The sequence below is a fragment of the Myotis daubentonii genome, chromosome 15 (assembly GCF_963259705.1).
Source record: "Myotis daubentonii chromosome 15, mMyoDau2.1, whole genome shotgun sequence".
Lineage (NCBI taxonomy): Eukaryota > Metazoa > Chordata > Mammalia > Chiroptera > Vespertilionidae > Myotis > Myotis daubentonii.
This window is the reverse complement of record NC_081854.1, coordinates 3,419,267-3,440,509: the sequence shown is the minus strand read 5'-3', so window position 1 is coordinate 3,440,509 and position 21,243 is coordinate 3,419,267. Positions and strand designations below refer to the sequence as shown.

The window sequence follows — 21,243 nt, the reverse complement described above, 5'->3', positions numbered from 1 at the left end:
TTCAAAATGTAGGCATAGATCTCACTCATTTATGGAGTATAATGGACAACATAAACTGATAAACAAAATCAGATCCAGAGACAGAGCAACATTGATCATACCGTCAAACCTCAGAGGGAAAGTAGGGGAGGGTGGGGGTAAGTGGGCGAGATCAACCAAAGGACTTATATGCATCCATATAGGCCTAACCAATGGACGCAGACAACAAGGGGGACAAGGACACATATGTAATAACCTAATCAATAAATAAATTTTAAAAAAGTAGGCATATTGCTTATAGAACATGGTAACTCCCAGAGAGTCCCAGGAGCAGCCGGGTCCACGTCTGGTCTCCAGGCTGCTGTGGTCAGGAGGCCGCACCTCACAGCTCCGGCCCAAACCAGGCGTGGGCTTCTGTTTGATGTATGTGCAATGACCAGGGGTTTTGCTGTGCTGTACGGGGGTTAGGGGGCCATCGGTCTGCTTCCCCTTGGTCTAAAACTGGAAGTCTGAAATGCAATTGGTTTTTAGATATTAATGATGTATCCAGTGACGTTGGATACATCCTTTCAAAATAGAATAATAGATCTTTATATTATTTTAGATTTTTTTGTGTGTATACCTATGTGTGTGTATGTTGATGTGTGTGTCCATGTGTGCCAATTTATATGTCCGTGTATGTTTGCGTATATGTCTGTATGTGCCCATGTGTATGTCCATGTGTATATGCGTGGATTTCATACGTGCATGTGTATATGTGTGTGTATTTCATACATGCATAAGTGTTCAGAAGCATTTAGCAGAGAAACTTTCTGAACTCTAAGGTCACTTTGCAGGAAAGTTTTTAAAAAAATATATATTTTTTATTGATTTCAGAGAGGAAAGGAGAGGGAGAGAGAGAGAGAAACATCAATGATGAGAGAGAATCACTGATCAGTTGCCTCCTGCAAGCTTCCCACTGGAGATCATGCCCACAACCCAGGTACGGGCCCTTGAACCAGAATTGAACCCGAGTCAGCAGGCCAATGCTGTATCCACTGAGCCAAACCGGCTAGGGCTGCAGGAAAGTTTTAATTACAGATTCAATGTATTTAACATATATGACACTTCAGGTTCATATTTCACCCACATGAGTGAAATCAGATTGTTCTTGTCCTTTTCTTTCTGACTTTGTTCACTTAGCGTGATGCTCTCCAGATCCATCCATGTTGTGGCAAATGGCAGTATTTCATGTTTTATGGCTGAGAAATATTCTCTTTGTATAGTAACCACATCTTTATCCAATTATCGGTTCAAGGACACTTAGGTTGATCCTATGTCCCACTTCATAGGTTTGATGTATGATATTTACATTGTCATTCACTTAAAGCATTCTCTTACTTCTGTTTTGTTCTAAGTTCACACATTGATTATTGAGAAGTCTTGCTTTGATCCAAAACGTAGGCATATTGCTTATAGAACCAGGTTGACTCCCAGAGGGTGCCAGGAGCTGCCAGTGGAGCAGGTCTGGTCTCCAGGCTGGCTGGGGTCACTAGCTGAGGGTCCATGGGGGAAGTACTCATGCCTTCTGGGGTCCCTGCAGGCCCCGTCCCTGGAGCATGGGGTCTGGGTCCTCCTGGGCTAGTGGATGGCTAGAGTAGCGTACAAGCTGGGCTCTTCTGGGGGCTCCTCTGATGGGGAGGATGGGGGTGCACTTGTCTGCCGTCTAAGGGTCAAGAGGTTCAGCTGGGCGTAGGTCACATCCTGGGGGGCGTCAGGTGCAGCCTGGAGCAGGGGGAGAGAGAGGGATGAAACATGGTTGGGGTTGGGGAAACCTGGAGGTCTGCAGAGAATGGGACTCACCTGACTATCCATCTGTCTGTCCTCTTCTGCTTGTCTGCCCTTTGTGTCCAGCAATTCCTCCGACAGGGAGGAAGGAGAGGTGGCCATTCCCTGCTGGGGTCTTGGTCTTGAGTGTTTCACCTGGGCGTACGTCACTCCCTGGGGGTCTTCATCCTGTCTGTTCTGCTGGAGACAGTGCCTCCTGTCAAGTATCCACATGTTTCCAGAGAAATGACTTACAGTCTAAATAGATCAGGCCCCTCTCCTGGTGGAATCTGCAGGGCCTTCCCGAACCTTGGGGCCTCTGGATGCTTCTATGGTTCTGACTCTTATCCTAACGCGCTCTTTCTTGCTCACTGGGCTCCAGCCTCATGGCCCATCCTCCTGAAGAAGCATGTCCTGCCCCAGGATCTTTGCACCCACTCTTTCCCTGTCCCCCCACCATGCACTCTATCCCCTCCTCTTGCTTTATGTTCCTTCACAGCACTTTGCTCACTGGGACACTGTCCGCTTGTTTGCATATTGGCTCCCTCACCCACAGGGGAGCTCGAGGCGTGTGGAGACAGTGTGGCTCAGGGCTGCACTGTGGGCCCTAAATAGAGCCAGGAAACAGCCCTGTCACATCAGCTAAGGGAATGAATGAAGGGGATCCGGGGGTCCTGTGGGTGAGTCACTCATTCCTGCCTCCTCCTGAGACCTGGGGCTGCACAAGGTCAGACAGAGGATGAGGGGCCAGCACAGGGGACTATGTAGGAGGGGCCATGAGGCCACAAGGAAACCAGGAGGAGTGAGTCACAGCAGGATGACCTGGGGGCCCAGAGGGAGGTCAGTGTGGACGCTGCTGAGAAGCAGGTGAGGTGGGACAGGGAAGGGTCCATTGGATTAAACTGGGCAACAGAAGGTCCTTGGTGGCCTGGACAGGAACAGGGGTCTCACCCGAGGGTCCAGCTCCAGGCTCTTCCCAGGTTGGGGGTCCTTCATGGCAGCATCTGCTGGGGAAGAATGGGGGTGTCTTCTGGCAGGTCCCCGAGATCTCAGGGCTGCAGACCCACCTGCTTCCAGATGGGCCACGAATCCAGGGTGAGGTGCAGAGCAAGGTCACATAGTGTGGGTCTCAGTCCTTCCCACCGCGACCCACACCCTCCTAGCGCCTCCCCTCCCCAGTCATCCCCTGAAATCCCTGTGCCCCCTCCCCCAGGGCAGCTGTCTCTTCCTCTCACAGGGGGGCTCCTGTTGGGCATAAGCAGCTGGGCTGCAGCTGGGGGAGGAGACAGGAGGGTTAGGGACGGGGGTTGGGGGGCCAAGGTCAGTGAAAGCCTGGGGTATTTGGGACAGGCCGACGCTCTATCGACTGAGCCAAACCAGCTGGGGCTCCACATTTCCTGATTTGAGGTTCTGGAGAATCCACTCAGCTGACCTTCTCCAGCTGTTTGGTTTTCCTGTGGCAGGTGCTCTGAGCACCCCCACCTGTGACCCAGGTCACCCCTTCTCACCCGATGTGCTGCCTTTGCTCTGACGCTTGAAGCGGAGGAAGAGGAAGAGAAGGAGGGAGAGCAGCAGGACGAGGGCCACCGAGACCCCGATTAGGATGATCGGGTTCCATTCCAGATCTTGAACACAAGTGATGTCATGAATGAGCCAATGACGTAATCAATGAGCACCTACTGTGTGTGAGGCACATGCTGGGGTCTGTCATTCATCTCTTCTAACCTCACAACAGTCATGCACCAGGGATTACTGCCCCCACCACCCATTTCACTGAGGCTCAGAGAGGTTAATCAGAAGTCCCAGGTCACCCAGCCTGGGTGGGGCAGGGCTGGGACTGGAACCTGGGACAGGGGGATCCCTGTGTGTTGTTGTTACTATGATTATTGTTTAAATTCTCACCCAGGGATATTTTTTCCATTGATCTTTAGAGAGAGAGAGAGTGGAAGACAGGGAAAGGGGAGAGGGGGGGTGTGAAACATTGATGTGAGAGAGACAAATTGACTGGCCGCCCCTTGCATGTGTCCTGACCAGGGTGGGGGATCAAATCTGTAGCTAAAGTATGTGCCCTTCACCAGGGACCGAACCTATAACCCTTTAGTCCGAGGGCTGATGCTCTAACTCACAGAGCAGAAATGGTCAGGGCATTATTACTATTATTGTAATTACTATTATTATTATTCATGCTGTCCCTGTACCTGCAGGTAGAACCACCCCTCTCCATCCCAGCCCAGATCCCTGTCCCACTCTGCAGCCTGACCCCCTCCCCTCCACAGTGGGGCCTGTGCACGTGGGGCGCCTCAGGGAAGGGCAGGAGGGAGGCCTGGATCGTCCCTGAGCTCTAACTGGGCAGGGCTGCGTGCTGAGGGCCTTCCCCTTGAGGGAGGTGGGGGCCTGACCCACAGCCCATGGACCAGGACTCGGAGGAACAGACGTGTCCAAGGTCCCACAGGCGGAAGGAGCAGAGCTGGGATTTGAACCAGGGCTGAGGCTGCTCCTTGGAAGGCTGTGGAGGAGACTCAGACACCACCTTTTTCTCCACCACACACACACACACACACACACACACTTGCACACACACACTTGCACACACAGTGCCCTAGCAGCCTTTGGGGAACTTGGTCCCGGTGAGCAGGAGGAATGTTCCTCAGGCCATTACCCAGGAAGTGGCTGAGCCAAGACCAACACTGAGCTCCTCCCACCCACCACCTCCCCCCAGACCCTCACTGAGTCCTCTGCGGGCCTGACTTCCCTTGGGGGACCAATCCTCAATCACGATGGCAGGTGGCGGGTGGGGGCTGCTCCTCCCCTGGTGGTCCCCCAGCATCTCCGACCGCCCCTCCGCAGAGCCCCCCCTGGGAGACAGGCCAAGCCCCAGCAGGGGGTCCAGCTCTCTCTGGCAATCTGGCCTATTCTGGTCACACTCTTGTCTTGGTGTCTCTGGCTGAGGCCACAGGACTGGGGACTGGAGGGTGGGGATGGGCGCCTCTGTCCTTTCTCCTCCTGGTCAGCCCCATTCTCTCCAGCCTCCCTCTGCCCATGGGAGCATGTCTGGGCCTCAGGGAGGGGGATGGGGATGAGGCAGGGATGGGAGCGGCTCTGGCTCTTTCCATCCCTCTGGGAGGTGAGAGTTCCCTCTGGGGGAACCTCCTTCTGTGACCCCATCACACCCATTACAGCCAAGATTCCCTGAGAACAGGGCCCTGAACTGACCTGAGGACACAGAAGTGGGGCTGGGGATACTCACCTGATACCACCAGCTCCAGGGGGTCACTGGGGTGTGACAGCAGGTAGGGGGAGGTGCTGTTTGAGCCATAGCACCTGTAGGTCCCCTGGTTGCCTGAGCTCACAGGACTGAGTGTGAAGTTGGCCTGAGAGGGTGCAGACGTGTCCTGCAGATGAAGATGCTGGAGAGGGTCAAGTGACCCCTCCCTGTGCAGGTGAAAGGTGTCCAACCAGATCTCAGACCCACACTGCAGGGTCACGTTCATTCCCCTGGGCACTGAGGATCCTGGCTGGGCTGAGAGGGAGGGTTTCCTGTACATTCCTGGGGAGAGGAAGGTGTGATGGGTAGAGAGCCACCCCTCCCCTCATGCTCTTGACCCTGAGCTGAGGGACCTGTTCTTCTCCAGAGACTCTGTGACCCCTGCCACTTCCTCTCAGTCCCCCTGGGGGGTGTGTTTATCTCCATGGCCTCACCCCCTCTATCAGTCCCTCCCCTAGACCTCTGCCCAGCTCAGCCTCTGCTCCAGGCCCCTCTCCTGGACCCCATCACCCCCAGGTGACTCTGGGCCCAGAGCCCTGAGCAGACCCTCAGGACAGGGGCAGGGCTGGCTCCTCACCTGCCACCAGGATGTCCAGGGGGGCGCTGGGGGCCGACCACACAGAGGAGAGGTGGTGTCCACTGTAGCATCTGTACCGGCCCCCGTGGGTGCGGTTCACGTGGCCCAGGGGGAAGTGGGGGCTGTGCTGCGCATCGAGGTGCTGAGGGGGTGCGAGCCCCTCGTCCTTGGTCAGAGCGAATGTGTCAAAGCCGGCCTCCGCGTGGCACTGGAGGGTCAGGCTGTGTCCAGGCAGCACCAGCGAGCCTGGCTGGGCCGAGAGGGCGGGCTTCCTGTGCACACCTGGGAGGAGGGGACAGTGGCACCAGGGGATACCCCCATTGCCCACTGGGCTGCAGTGAGAGGTCTCACATATCCCAAACCTGAGCCTCCCACCTGTGGGTCTATCCCCAAGAGGCCAGTGTCACTGACCCCCTAGAGCCCAGGGCTCCGCTGTGCACACAGTTTAGATCAGGTATTTGGGCCCAGGAAACAGATGGGGATGCTCCCGGGTCTGTCCCTCACCTGTGACCTCGATGTGCAGAGGGTCACTGGGCTGTGACCACACGTATGGGTAGGAGCTGTTAGAACTGAAGCATCTGTAGGTCCCCCCATGAGAGGGACTCACGGGGCCCAGAGGGAAGATGGTTTTGGCCTGCCTCCTCCCAGCTTGGATCCTCGGTTCTGCTTCCATGTGTTGGGGCGGGTCAGCCCCTCCCTCCTTCAGCAGATGGAAAGTGCCCGATGTGAGGTTAGAGCTACAGGAGAGGGACACGATCCCTCCTGAGGCCACCACAGGGCTTGGCTGGGCTGAGAGGGAGGGTGCACTGCCCACTCCTGAGGGAGGAGAAAGGGTCTGTGTTAAAAGGACCGTCACCCTCATTCCCCAGGTGTGTTCTCTGAGGGGTGGGGTCCCCTGAGGCCCCACTTTATTCCCTGTGCCTGTGACCTGGAGCCCACAGTGGAGAGGGGACCCGGTGTCTCCCTTACCTGTCACCACCAGGAGCAGGGGGTCACTCCGATGTGACCATACTTTCCCAGTAGTGTAGTATGCACACTGGTACAGCCCTGCGTGGTGTGAGGTCGTGGCTTCAATGAGGAAACCGGCCTTGTTGCTGGAGTTCTGTGGGATCCTCGTATCCAAGGGCTCAGAGCCCCTCTCTTTATACAGAACGTAGGCTTCAGCCTGCAGAGACCCCTGACACCAGATGGTCACGGGGCTCCCTTTGGTGACGATGGGGCCGGGGTCATTCCAAATGGAGGGTCTGGGGACGTCTCCTGGAAAGGAATCAGATATGAAAGGTCAAGGGAGCCATAATTCTCCTCATGACATGAATGAGGCAATTTTGCCATTTAATAGCACCTACTGTGTGCAAGGCACATTCTGGGTCTGTCACTCATCTCCTCTCACCTCACATTAGTCATGCACCAGGGATTGCTGACCCCACCACTCACTTCACTGAGGCTCAGAGAGGTTAATCACGTGCCCTATGTCACCCAGCCTGGACGGGGCAGGGCTGGGACTGGAACCCAGTATTGTGGGTTCCCTGTGCTGTCCTCACGCTGCCCCCAAGGGGGACACCAGCTTCATGCTCTGGACTGCACTACAGGGGCCTGTCCATGTCTCATCTGGAGCTGAGGGTCCTTCCTCATTACCCACCCCCAGCACAGCAGGGACAGGAGGGGCAGGGTGAGTGGTGGACTCTGAGTCTCTACTTCATCCCTCCCCACCCTGCAGGCCCTGACACCCCTTGGGAAGGTTGGGCTTGGCTGGGGCTCTGCCTTCCTGAGCTCTGTGAGGCCCTTATGTCACCTCATCTCCCAGCAGCCTGTGAGCAGGATGGGACCAGGGATGAGCAGACAGGAACCCGACACTCAGAGGAGAGAAGGGACCGCCCAGCCCCACAGCAGGAGCAGCAGAGCCAGGAGCTGAGCCAGGGCTGATCCACCCTGTTCCCTCCTCTGAGCTGAGCCTGAGCTGAGGGGTAGGACTGGGTGCCCGGACTCTTGTCCTTCCTGTCCCTCCCTGTACAGTGGCATCGTCAAAGAGACAGAGGGAACGGGCTCCTAGGGGCTTCCCTGTGAGGCCCCTCTCCCAGGAGGTCAGGGCCAGAACCAACAAGAAATGTAAGCTCTGGGCCATGATTCACTTTTTTAACATGAGCAGACATGGAAGCCCAGGCAGGGGAAGGGCATGTCCAAGTGAGAGACTTCAGAGGATCCAGAACCATCACATGGCTCAGCCCCGTCCCATGGAGGCACCCACCACCTCCCAACAGAGACCCCCACTTCCCTGTCTGTGGGTCTGACTCCCTGGGTGGGGGAGACCGATCCTCAGAGCACCTGGGGCTGGTGGTTCCCTGAAATCTGTCCCCAGCCCCCAGCAGCCTTAGGAGACCGCCTGCCCTTAGCGCATGGGCGGCATTAGACCCTCAGTCTCAGAACTGCCCAGGGGAGCTCTCTCCCTCTGAGCAAAGGGGACCATGTGGGAGGGGGGCTGGGTCCCAGGGGGTCTGGGAAGGACAAGAAGAGAGTGAGAGTCTAGGGCTGACCCTGGAGCCCCCCTCACACAGAGTCCTCACAAAGTCCCTCCCACCGCCCACCTGGCACCTTCTGGACCAGGTGAGGGGGAGGGGTGGAGAGGGAATAGGGGGTCTCTGAGGGGCAGATCTCCTCTGGGTGACCATCCCTACAGCCCCTCCCTCCCTTTCAGCCCATGATTGTTCTGGGGACCGGACCCTGAGCTGACAGCTCAGCAGACAGGGTCAGGGGCCCTCACCTGAGACCAGGAGCTCCAGGGGCTCACTGGGGAGTGACAGCAGGAAGGGGGAGGAGCTGTGTGAGCTGTAGCACCTGTAGGTGCCCCCGTGGGCTGAGGCCACAGGGCTCATGGAGAACTCCGCCTGGTACTGCCCAGCTCGGTGCTCTGATCTCAGACGAAGCGGGGGGTTGGCTGCCCCCTCCTTGGACAGAAGGAAAGTCTCCCTCGGTCTCTGTGACTGACACAGCAGGGTCACGTTCACTCCTGAGGCCACCCTGGGGCCTGGCTGCACCGAGAGGGAGGGTCTGTCAGGCAGGTGTCCTAGAGAGAGAGGGAGGGAGGGTGAGGGCTGCCCGCCCACCTTGTTCTGCCCTGAGAGTCACCAGGTCTCTCTCTGAGGACCCTCCTCTCTGTCTGTCTCTGTCTCTCTGGGTTTCTCCATCTCCCCTCCCACCCACCGTCTCTCTCTGTCTCTCTCCCTCCCTGGGCCCTGCACTGTCATTCTGGCCTCACCCCCTGAGACCCCAGCAGAGCCTGTTCAGTCTGGTCCGTGACTGAACCCACTTGCTCCTCACCTGCCACCAGGATGTCCAGGGGGTCACTGGGGGCCGACCACTCAGAGGAGAGCCTGTATCCACTGTAGCATCTGTACCGGCCCCCGTGGGAGCCATTGGTAATGTCCAGGGGAAAGTGGGCCTGAGAGAGCCCAGCCTGGGGCTGCAGGACAAGGCTCTGGGGGAGGTCCCGTCCCCCCTCCTTGTGCAGAGCGAATCTGTCATAGCCGCCATCAGAGCGACACTGGAGGGTCAGGCTCTGTCCAGAGGCCACGATGGGGCCCTGCTGGGTCAGGAGGGAGGGCTTCCCAGACTCACCTGGGGAGAGCAGACATGAGTTACAGGGGCTGCTCCTCCCATAAACTCCCTTCTCTTGGGCTGGTCCCCATGTCTCACTGTCTCTCTGTGTCCCTAGGCCAGGAGCCCCTGTGCTCCCCTCACCCCCTCATAGGGGTGTCTCCTCCCAGAAAGATGCCGATAATGTATCTGGTCCCTCAATCCATGGATGGGGCAATAATGGGACTCACCTGGGACCAGGAGCTCCAGGGGGTCACTAAGTGGTGAGCACACCTGGGGGCTGTCCCTGTAACAGCCATAGCATCTGAACATCCACCTGTGGCTGGGAGTCACGGGGCCCACAGGGAACAGAGCCTGGACCTGCCCACTGGGCTGTGGCTGTGAGTCCAGGGTCCTGTAGAGCCTGTGATCTCCTTCCTTAGTCAGAATGAACCTGTCAAATCCATGCCCTGAACCACACTGGAGGGTCACGTTCCCTCCTGAGGTCACCACAGGGCTGGGCAGGGCTGAGAGGCTGGGTTTGCTGGAGGATCCTAGGAGAGGAGGAGGCAGCGTGTTAAATGGACTGATACCTCCCTCATGTCCCCCAGGGCTGGGCTGTGAGAGGGAGACACCCTGAGAGCAGACCCCCTTCCTGAGGGCAGGGCCTGAGGCTGGGACCCCTGTGTGTCCTCTCACCATTCACCATCACCAGCTCCAGGGGGTCACTGCGCTCTGACCAGTTTTTGGAGCTGAGGTAGTGACATTGATATCTCCCTGCATCATGCTCTGTCACGTGTGTGATAAAGACCTTGGCCCTGTCCCTGGGCTCCTGTGGCTTCTGTATTTTCCATGGTGCTGGGCTTCCCTCTTTCTCCAGACGGTACTCCTCAGCCCCTGGAATCCCCTGACACCAGATGGTCACGGGGCTCCCCCAGGAGATCACAGGGCCGGGCTCAGCCCAGAGGGTGGGCTTGGGGAGGGTTCCTGGAAGGAATCAGAGGCTGGGTCACAGGACATTCACACCCTCAGTCCCAGATGCCCCCCTGGCTGTCAGATCCTGCCCCTGCTGTCTGGTGGGTGGTCCTTGTCCTCAGTGAGGAGTGGGACCTGGGACACCTGGGAGACTCACCTGCCTGCACTGGGGTCCTGAGGCCCACACTCAGCCCTGGAAGAGAGTCCCTGTGAGAGATTTGCCCTGAACCCTGAGCAGCACCCTCCTCCCCATGAGCCTCCTGAGTCCTGGGTCCTGACAGACCAGGGTTCCCCTCCCCCTCCCATCTCACCAAGGCAGAGCAGGGCCCTGAGGGTGGGGGTCATGGCATCTTCTCCCGGAGGCCTCAGCTGAGCGGATGGAGGAGGCCACGGTGCCAGTAGGATAGACAGACAGATGCACGTGTGGTGGTCACTTGGAGGCCCCTCCTGCCTGTCACAGGGTTGTTATGTCACCAGCCTATAGGGGAGGGCACAGCCTCTCTAGCAGCCTGGCTTTCATTTTCATGGTGAAGCAGGAAATAGACCCGGAGCCTCCTGAGAGACCCCTTGCAGGTGAGGTGACCCAGGGCACATCCTTCCCTGTCAGAGCCTCCCCCACGGGGTCTTCCTCCTCCTCAGCCCGTCCATCAGCACCTCCCTGTGGTCCTCACCATGGACAGCGCCACCCGGGCCCTGGAAAAGCTTCAGGAAGACGTAGGTCCCTGTGGCTGCAGAGCCCAGACCAGCAGAGACATGCTCACCCTCTCCCTGTGCAGCTCAGGGCGATGTGACAACGAGCACAGAGGGAAATGCAGGGAAATAAGGGAAGGAAACAGGTCCCTTCTGTGGCCCCAGAATCTGGGTTTTCTTTCTATCACATGTTTCTTCATGAACTTCCCTTTTTCTCAGCCACGGCCTCCAGCCCCTCCTTCCTGGGAACACGCCTCAGGGTCCTTTTCCCCCTCAGGGGCCCTCATTCCTGGGGCAGCGCTGTCCCCCTGGGACCATGGCTTGTCCTAGACAGTAAGAAGCTGTGATTTGGTCTAGAGCTTTGGTTTGTTAAGGAAAATTCCCTTTTTAAAATACTTTGGCCCCTCCTGCTTCCTGTTTGAACTGAGCAGTAATGTCTTGATCAGGTGTTTTCATTTTTTTTTTTATAAGAGATCACCCACTCTTATTTACTTACTCTTCAGTGACTTTAACTCCTGAGGGTTACAGCACTACACGCATTCAGTTCCCAATGGTCTTAGCAGGACGGTTGCTCTGGAATTTGGCATGAACCGTCCACTGTTTCCACCAGCAGAACTTCCCTCTCCCCAGGTGGCTCTGGATTTGTGCGCTTTGCCACCAGGAGTCCCTGTGTTGCTTTGCTTTGTACACAGAGCACATCTCTTGCCCGGACAGAGTTCAGTTCCATCTCCCGCACACACCTTCGGGTTTAAGGGCAGCTGTGAGCTCCCTCCGGTCCCCAGACCCCGCCTGAAACCGACAGAGCTGGTCCGAACCACAGCTTCCACACTTATTTGTTTTCATAGCAGTCCTACTTCCTGCGGGCCACACGGCCAGCTGCACGAGTGCCATTCATACTTTTTTTCTTCCTTCCCCCCCCCCCCAACAAGTTTAAAAAAAATATATATATATATCTTTATTGATTTCAGAGAGGAAGGTAGACGGAGAGAGAGAGAAACATTAATGATGAGGGAGAATCACTGATTGGCTGCCTCCTGCACGCCCCACACTGGGGATCGAGCCCCCAACCCAGGCACATGCTCTGACTGCGAATTGAACCACAACCTCCTGGTTCATAGGTCGACGCTCAGCCTCTGAGCCATCGTGGCCCGGCTCTTCTTCCAGTTTTAAAACTTTTCTGCATCTAATTATAGGTTGAAACCCTAAGTGTGCATTTTGACTAGAAACATCCCTCTCAGATGTTCATCTCGCCTCTCTAAATGCGTTTGCTCTGCCACAGGGTTTACGACACCAGTGTCCAATGTCCCGGGATTGTTCGGATGACCTCGCTGCGTACTGGGTGGGCCTGGAGTTAATTGTGTGCGATGATTTCACTTTTCAGATGACATTTTGACTGGTTCCACAGTGCTTCAGATTTTCTATTTATTCCAGAGGCCGTCTTGGAAAATAAATGCTCACATCGCACCAGGGCAGAGCATGGCCCTGAGGGTGGGGGTCATGGTGTCTCTTTGTCTCATTCCGGCTGTTGATGGAGGAGACCAAGGTGCCATCAGGATGGAGAGATACAGGGTGTGGCACCGGGAGGCTGGCCGTCCGTGCCTCAGGGTTGTCACCTCAGCAGCCCCACAGGAAGGGGAACAGTGTCTCCCAGATGTTAGGTTCTCATTTCCATGATGGATCAGGAAATAGACCCGGGGCCTCCTGAGACGCCTTTGAAGGTAGGTGACCCTGTCAGAGCCTCCCCCAGGGGGTCTCCTTCCTCCTCAGCCTGTCCATCAGCACCTCCCTGGGGTCCTCACCATGGACAGTGCCACCCGGGTCCTGGAGACGCTTCAGGAAGATGTGGGTCCCTGTGGCCTGCAGAGCTCAGATCAGCAGGGACAGGCTCACCCTCCAACTGTGCAGCTCAGGGCGATGTCCCTGTGACAATGAGCACAGTGGCAACTGCAGGGAAATAAAGGGAAGAAACAGGCCTCCCCCTCTGGCCCCAGAGTGTGGTTCTCTTCCTATCCCAGCCCCTGGCCACTCCCCTTTCTTGCAACAGCATCCTCCCCATCAGGGCGGGAACTCGCCTCTGAGTCACTCCTCCCCTCAGTGCCTTGTTCCTCAGGCAGATCTCTCCTCCTCGTCCCGGGCCCCTGTCTTCACAGTCAGTGACAATAAGTGTGTTATTGCTCCGATTTGGGGCACAAATCGAATTCTTATTTATTTTTATTTTCAATATATATTTTTATTGATTACAGAGAGAAAGGGAGAGGTAGAGAGAGATATAAACACCCATGATGAGAGAGAACAACTGACCATCTGCTTCCTGCTTACTACACACGGGGGGATTGAGCCCAGTGCCTTCACAGAGAATCAAACCTCGACCTCCTGGTTCATAGAATGACGCATAACCCCTGAGCCATGCCGGCTGGGCTGATTCTTATTTAAATAGTCCTCCCTTGTCCATTAGGTATTAGACCTTCACCCTCTACGTACCATCTCTTGGGTCTCAGTTTCCTCTCATGCAGCACGTTGTAAAGAACCCAACTCCTTATAGTGGTTGTGGGGTTGGTGCCGCGGGGACCTGGAGGGAGCCATCCTGGTTTATTTCCACACCTGAGTAAGCCTGTGAGGTGAGCCCTGAGTGGTGTTGTTCAGAACTCCGCAAGAATTGGATGATTGCTATACCCACGTACAAAACCCATCTGCTCCTGATGCTGAGAAAGGCTGTGCACACTGTTTCTGAAACATGTGGCCATCCTCAGTGCCCAAAAAGGGAAGTGCAAGTTCCCCAGATGAAGAGGGAAGCAGAAGAGACAATGGGGTCCAACCTTGAGTGGCTACTGTGCCTGGGTGCAGCCAGAAATCATCAGTGTGGAGTTTCCCACCTCTGTGTGGACAAGAGAGGGACCCAGGGTGACCACACACAGGGAGGGGAATGGACTCAGGGTGAAAGTTGGAGCAGTGTTGACCCTCCACATGGTGTGGATATGGGCACTGGGGTCTCTCTACCCACGGACTCAGCCCATGGTCAGCACTGAGCCAGGTCTCCTATGTGTGTGTGTGAAATAAATTAAATCCATTCTAGCCGGGCATGGGCGTCTGTTCAGGTGTGAGTGTGAGGCTCACCTTGGCGTGGGCCCTGCTGGGCACATCACAGTCAGATGCCAACTAAGGGAGAGTGGATGCCACAGGGCAGGGCAGATCCCACTACCCACCTTTTTGCGTCCTGAACATCAGGACACGCCCTGGGAGGGACTCTCTGTGGAGAAGCAGGCGTGTGGGAGGGGACCGTCCAACAGGAATTGACAGGAAAGGGAAATCCCAGGGGGTGAGAGGAGGGAAGGGATTGCCTCCCATGCACCCTCCCATTCCTCCCTGCCCTGCCCCTGCCTGCCTGTCCATCCTTCCCCTCCCCTGCAGGATGGGGGCACCATGGCGGTGCCAGCCCAGCTCTCCCTGACACAGTCATCAAGTGGGACCCCTTCATGTGGAAAATGCTACAGACAGGAGGGTGTGGCCCATCCCTGAGGGAACTGGCTGCTGGTGCTGCTGCTTTCCTGAACATGTCAGGCCCCCAGATCTGACACTGGGAAAGGTTTGGGATTTTGCTGACCCAGAGGGCAAAGTTGTTCTGAGCAAACGGGAATTGTTCATTGCTCTGTGTCTTGTGCATGTACCCAGAATGCATTGCAGGTGTCCTTGAGGAGCTTGAACCTGGCTGTTCCTCCAACAACACTTCACCACATCCATAGTGCCTTGCTGGACAGCGGGACCTCTGCAATGGGGTCCCATGGGCTGTAAAATCTGAAGACAAGGCCAGACATGGTGCCATTTTTGATTTTTTTAAGCCCCGTATGTGTATTTCTGTCTGTGATAAAGGGAAGCCAGTGTTGGTAATCTAGAAGCTGCCTGTGGCTGCCCTTGGAAGCCTTTGGGAGCTGAGTGGTGTTGGCCTTGGGGCAATGCTCATGGGGCTGAGTCTTCAGGTGCCATGTGCTTGGTAAAGGGCACATTGGAGCAAGCACCTGTGCCCATGTCCTGGCCTCCAGCCTTGTGCCACCTGCTCAGAGGAAAACGTGGGCTGGATCCCCTGCAGAGAAAGCTGAAGAGGATGGCATCTTCCTGGAAACTGATGGGGACATGGAGGAGTTTGTGTCTAGATTGGAAGTTTGTGAGATCTTCCTGGAGACAGGGTTAGCTTCTACCTGACTAGCCTACCTATGGGTGCTATGTGACCCTGTGAGAAGCTTTCAAAGGATATGTTTGCTTTGTCTTTTCACCCAATCAATGAGAGGATAATAAAGGGCATTGATCCTCCTCATATTTTTGATCCTGAGATGCTTCCACCACCAGGAAGCTGCTAGATCCCCTGAACAATGACACTGTTGATCTAAAGAGGGACAAGAGTAATGTACAAGAGGATCTTAAGGAGAAGTGTTAATATAAAAAAAAACATTGAAACCTGTAAAGGTTTTTTGTGAGTTTATTTGAGCCAAATTGTTGACATATGCCTTGAAGCAGAACCTCAACGAATTGAGATAATGTTCCCGAGAAGAGCGAGGTTACATCAATATTTATACATTGCAATCAAAGGAGGAATATGGGTGGGTTACATGAAATTCATTGGTGATAGATTAAGGAGGAGGGATAAGCAAAGCAGGTTAACCCCTGGGATTGGATAAAAAGTAAAATGATGGACACACACTTAGGTGGGTGCAGGAACAATTAACATGATGATGAAGGAATTTGTGGTCTCTGTCCTGGGACCCAGCACATTTGGTTGTGCCCTAGGGGCTCCAGAAAAAGGGGAGTTTCAAGTTACCCAGACATTTCAAGGGTATGTTATCATAGATGCAAAAAGACAGATAGGCTCAGTGAAGGTAAAGGTTGACCTTGTCAGTGAAGATACCGGCCTAGGACGTAACTGCCCACCATCACTGCTTTTATGGTTTAGTTTCAGACCATCCTTTGTGGTTACTTTAGGTCTCGGAGTTTGCAAGACTGCCATGCAGGCCTCCCCTGAGCTTGTCAGGTATGTGGCCCCTTTTGTCCACAGAAGGTACTCTATTTAAAAAAAATTCTCACCTGAGGACATGCTTAGAGAGAGGAAGGAGAGAGGGAGACAGAGAAACATGGATGTGAAAGAGAAGCATTGTTCAGTTGCCTTCTGCATGTACCCAGATCAGGGATTGAACCCAAAACCCAGGTGTGTGTCCTGACCTGGAGTTGAACCAGCAACCTTTCGGTGCACAGGCTAATGATCAACCAACAGAGCCATTCCAGCTGGGCGAGAGATATACTTTTCAACAGAGAACGGTGAGGTTCAGGGTCTTCAGGCTGAACTTCAAAGGGCAAATGTTAATCTGCAACAACTACAGGCCCAGACACAGCCAGGACAGGGTCTCCTTAATGGGCTGGATGAGCAGGAAGCCCAGCTGCAGGAGCAACTCAGTGAAGTCTGAGGGAAATGCACTGAGGAGGCCCAGCTGGTCACATCCCTGGAAGCTGAAGGAACTAGTCAAGAGTTGCAGATCTCCACTTCTGAGGAAGAGCTGGCCAAACTAGGGAAGAGGGGAGTGGCCTACAGAAGGAACAGCAAGATTGGAGGAGAGTATGGAGTCAGGGAAGGACCAGCTGGGACCTCCTCAGGGACACCTGCAGGGTTCACAGCAGGAAATCAATTCAATGCAAATGACACAGATGGAAATGAAAGAGCACAATTGGTGCAGTCACTGATCCTCAGAGAGATGCAAATTGAAATGACAATGAGGTATCACCTCCCCTGTCAGAATGGCACCATCAACCAATCAACAAAGAAAAGGTTTTGGTAAGGATTGGAGAATGGGGAGTCCTAGTACATGGCTGGTGGGAATGCAAACTGGTGCAGCCACTGTGGAAAACAGTATGGAGTTTCCTCAAAAAATGAAAAATGGAACTTCCATTTGACTCAGTGATCCCACTTCTAGGAATATATCCTAAGGAACTCTAAAGACTAATCTGAAAGAACAGTGTTCATAGCAGCACCGTTTACTAAGATCTGGAAACAGCCCAAGTGCCCAACAGTAGATGAGTGGATAAAAAATAGCTGTGGCACATTTAAATGATGGGATACTGTGCAGCTGTAAAAAGAAGGATCTCTTGCCCTTGGAGACAGCATGGAGGGACCTGGAGGCAAATAAACCAGTTAAAGAAAGATACGTATCACATGGTCTCACTCAGATACAGAATCTAATAAACAAAATAAACTGATGAATAAAATAGATCCAGAGACATGGATGCATAGAACAGACTGATAACTTTCAGAGGGAAGCCTGGAGTGAGTGGATGGTTTGGGACAGAATTTATATGCATGGACACAGACAATAGTGTGGTGAAGGCCTGGGAAGGACAGGTGTAGAGTGGACAGGATCAATGGAGAAAAAAAGGGGACATCTGTAATACTTTCAACAATAAAGATACATTTTTTAAAAAGGAAATTGGAGCAGCAGCCCCACAGCATCCTGGTAAAAGGCGGTACAGATTATTGCACCCTCAGCACAGGCAGCAGAGAACCAGCCAACCTGCATGAGTCCCTAAGGCCAGAGCAGCCTGGAGTCTGAGGAAGAAGTGCTCCTGACATGCTGCCTCCTAGTGTGACTGATGGGAAAGGAGTGGGGACTGATGCGAATGGAGTGATGGCTGATGGAATGGAGGGGTGAATGATGGGAATGGAGTGATGCCTAATGGGAATGGAGTGACGGCTAATAGGAATGGAGTGATGGCTGATGGGAATAGAGTGGTGACCACAGCTGCCAATGAAAAATTTGTTCTGAATATAACAGTGAAAGATACTCTAAAGAAGATCCTTTTACTGTAGAATCAAGGTCACTGGCAGACCCAGGCGCAGATACAGACTTGGATTTGTTTCCAATTTGATTTTCTTGTTGGCAGTGATCCTTTCAAGGATGATCCTTTTGGGGAAATTGGTGTATTTGGAGGTAGGTGGTCCTTCAAGGGTTCAGATCCATGTACATCGGACAGCTTTGTCAGGCGATCTTCTCCTGACCCTGTGGCCAGGACTGGTGTTGAGCCTTTCAATGCAGCCGGCATCAGCAGTGCCCCTTTGTTAGAAACACTGGGGCACAGTGACCCTATTGCTCCTGGCGGATTGGATGTTGTTGCAGCTACTGATTTGGATACAGACCCATTTACCAATATTAACAATGGTAGTAACTATTCCTATTGGAAATGCATGCATAACTTCCAAACTGATTGATGTAAATGTATAAAACAAATAAATCTGAGTCAATTTGAAAATCTATATCTATGTAATCTGATCTCATTGTTGTGTAGACTGAGTGAGTTAATAGAGGTAATACATTTAGAACAGTGCCTGTCACACCATAAGCACTCAAAAACATTAGTTGATGTTATCATGATTCTTAAAATCTTGTTATACCAAGGGGACCCACTCTTAAAAATAAATCATTACAATTAAAAAAGAAACTGTTCTGGAAATGTTTTAAAAAGCTACTTAAAATGAACCTTATGCATTACTTGAATAAAATGATGGCAACAGTTGTAACTGGTTTGGCTCAGTGGATAGAGCGTCGGCCTGCGGACTGAAAGGTCCCAGGTTCGATTCTGGTCAAAGGCATGTACCTTGGTTGTGAACACATCCCCAGTAGGGGGTGTGCAAGAGGCAGCTGATCCATGTTTCTCTCTCATCCATGTTTCTAACTCTCTATCCCTCTCCCTTCCTCTCTGTAAAAAATCAATAAAATATATTTAAAAAAATGATGGCAACAATTCAAATTTACTTATTTATTATCAAAATATTACGACTTCTGCCCAAGATAGCAGAGGAACTAAAGGAAGTACTGAAATCCTCCCATGGCCACAGTGACATCACAACTAAACTACAGTGCAACCAGCATTCAGAATCACCTGGAATCTAGGTGAACAGAAGGTCCCAGGTAAGGATACAAAGAAGAAGCCGCATGGAGGTGGTAGGAGGGTGGAGATGTGCAATGGGCTGGACCACATGGAGCAGGTATCAGGACTTTTTTTGTTTGTTTATGTTGTTCTTCTTGGTTTAAAAATAATCCCACAAGCCAGCCAGTGTGGCTCAGTGGTTGAACATTGACCTATGAACCAGGATGTCACTCTTTCGAATCCTGGTCAGGGCACATGCCTGGGTGTGGGTTCCATCCCCAAAAGGGGCATGCAGGAGGCAGCTGATGTTTTTCTATCCTCAGTGTTTCTATCTCTCTATCCCTCTCCCTTCCTCTCTCTCTAAAATCAATAAAAACATAGGTAAAAAAGTAAAAATAAAATAAAGAAACAATCCCAAGGTTATGAATATACCACATTGTGTTGGGATGGATGTGGCCCAGCATGAAGGGGTATATAGATGTGAACCCAAACCAGCCATGTGGGATGGACCCTCACACACAGGGTGAGAACAGAAGGACAGTGGAGGAGAGTGAGCGAGGTCAGGGAGGGAGGGAGAGCACCCATGTGGATGGCAGGGGTGCCCTCTACAGGGACATGGTCCACGTTCTCCTGTACCCAAACCTCGCCTACCACATCTTCTCCCCTGGATGTTCTCAGCAGACAGTTTCCCCAATTATGGTCCAAATTCTCTTTCAGCACCTCCTAGGGTCATCAGATGAGCTCCAAGGCTCCCCCACTCTGAACGGTGCACTGTTCTTTCTGTGTTCACATCCTGGCTGCATCGCAGGCCCTTCTGGTGTCGTTTTGAGCCTGAAATAGCAGCACCGCGAGCACCACCAAGACCAAGCCAGCCATGCCCATCCGGATGAGATTCTCCACTGTGTAGTCTTGGGGATGGGAAAATAAGAATTTTGGGTAAAAAAGTCTGAGAGGTCAGGGCAGACCCAAACCTCTGGGATTCTGGTTTCTTCCCTGGGCTCCCACCTCCCCTTCACATCAGCATCCCACTGATGTCTGAACCAGCACCTGCTCTGAGTCACCTTCTAAGAGCTGTGCCCAAGAACTGAGGATGAGAGAAGATATGATAAAAATTTAGAAATAACTAAGAGATGTGTGCTCTGTATTCAGCCTGAGACTCAAGATGCCATGAGCTTATTCCCCTATAGCTGAGAGTTCCCATGTTCTCAACAGCTGGGGACCCAGGGTCCTTGGAGGAGGGTGTGGTGTCAGGAGCTCCTGAATCTAAGGAGCACGAAGGGGTGAAAGTCTGGGCTGGGTCTCCTTCACCCCACCCCGCTCAGGCCCTTCCTCTCTGGGGTCCGTATTTTTATCCTCATCTTGAATTGTTCATCTATTGATTCTTCTATTAACTCATTTATTTATTTCTTAAATATATTTTTTTTATTGATTTCAGAGAGGAAGGGAGAGGGAGAGATAGATATAAACATCAATGATGAGAGAGAATCATTGATTGGCTGCTTTCTGCACACCCCCTATTGGATATAAAGCCTGCAACCCGGGCATGTCCCCTTGACCAATATCGAACCTGGGACCCATCAGTCCATAGGCTGACACTCTACCCACTGAGCCAAGCCAGCTAGGGTTTAGCTCATTTATTCTACAGTATACAAATGAATACCTACAGTGGTAGATATATTTACCCAATGAGAAATGTGGGCATGTGGATGCTAATGGTGTGAGCTTTTGCTTTATCTCCAAGTACAACAAAGGTCATAATCAAGGACGTCCACACTTCTGGCTCAAACTTTAAGTCAGAGAAAATCCCCCTAATTTCATTATTGAGTGAGCACCAAAGTAGGAAATCATGTCAATTTGTTTCCCTATTTGCTATAAAACCTGAGATATAAACAAAATTATTGACCTCTCCTCATTACAGTGATCCATGCAATAACTCTGAATGTCAGCTCCACAATTCAGAAAATGCACATGGATCATCCGAGTTATTTAGTTGGGTTAATATCCAAGTGGGTGACGCCAAGAAGCCTTTATAATGTGTGTCATGTGGTTAAAAGTCAGAGAAAAGATAATTATGGGGGGATGTGTATCTGTCAGGAAAAGAGAGCATTCCTAGTAAACCCTAATGAACGGAAGAATGGATTGGAACAAAGCAGCCAAAGGCACTTTCAATATAATGCAAAATTGTAAATGGATTTGCCTAGACATAATTTTGGGTGTGAATTAAGTTGTTTTCCAGAGGGGAAGCTGTGGCCCATTTTGGTCTGTCATTCCATCCTACAGGACATGAGTGAGAAAAATAGGTCTGCCATCGGGAATAAAGAAGTGACATTTTTTTTCACTGTGGGGGATTATAATTTTATATCAGAGGGACCAACTGAGAAATAGTCCACAGGAGGCTATCAGGTCATGATATAAGTATGTCCAAACCAAGAGCTTTCCTATGTGTACTTACTATCTTTCAGAAAATCTACAGGAATCA

At 52.8% G+C, this 21,243-nt stretch overlaps 2 protein-coding genes and 1 pseudogene across 8 annotated transcripts in view; 1 reads left to right on the top strand and 2 right to left on the bottom strand.

The window, feature by feature from the left end:
- The window catches only part of LOC132216527 (leukocyte immunoglobulin-like receptor subfamily A member 6), a 38,352-nt gene extending 25,409 nt beyond the window's left edge, over positions 1-12,943 (bottom strand). Inside the window, exons 1-7 of the mRNA XM_059665788.1 lie at positions 12,662-12,943; positions 10,484-10,650; positions 10,330-10,365; positions 9,897-10,184; positions 9,449-9,751; positions 8,943-9,239; positions 8,386-8,688 (exon numbers count right to left, since the gene is read on the bottom strand). Coding sequence (XP_059521771.1) covers positions 8,386-8,688; positions 8,943-9,239; positions 9,449-9,751; positions 9,897-10,184; positions 10,330-10,365; positions 10,484-10,517 — 1,261 coding nt within the window. The 5' untranslated portion in view covers positions 10,518-10,650; positions 12,662-12,943. The remainder of the gene's footprint in view (positions 1-8,385; positions 8,689-8,942; positions 9,240-9,448; positions 9,752-9,896; positions 10,185-10,329; positions 10,366-10,483; positions 10,651-12,661) is intronic.
- Positions 1-21,243, bottom strand: part of LOC132216518 (leukocyte immunoglobulin-like receptor subfamily B member 3) — a 114,394-nt gene that overhangs the window by 30,769 nt on the left and 62,382 nt on the right. The window contains exons 3-10 of one of the 7 annotated variants that reach the window (XM_059665772.1): positions 6,597-6,884; positions 6,132-6,443; positions 5,628-5,909; positions 5,033-5,332; positions 3,294-3,410; positions 2,737-2,792; positions 1,822-1,986; positions 597-1,743 (exon numbers count right to left, since the gene is read on the bottom strand). In XM_059665772.1, the coding sequence (XP_059521755.1) occupies positions 1,600-1,743; positions 1,822-1,986; positions 2,737-2,792; positions 3,294-3,410; positions 5,033-5,332; positions 5,628-5,909; positions 6,132-6,443; positions 6,597-6,884 (1,664 nt within the window). In that variant the 3' untranslated portion in view covers positions 597-1,599. Of the gene's footprint in view, positions 1-596; positions 1,744-1,821; positions 1,987-2,736; positions 2,793-3,293; positions 3,411-5,032; positions 5,333-5,627; positions 5,910-6,131; positions 6,444-6,596; positions 6,885-21,243 lie in introns of those variants that run through there. The other 6 variants (XM_059665768.1, XM_059665767.1, XM_059665770.1 and 3 more) reach the window with 6 other exon arrangements.
- LOC132217157 (epidermal growth factor receptor substrate 15-like) lies at positions 14,283-15,291 on the top strand (annotated as a pseudogene).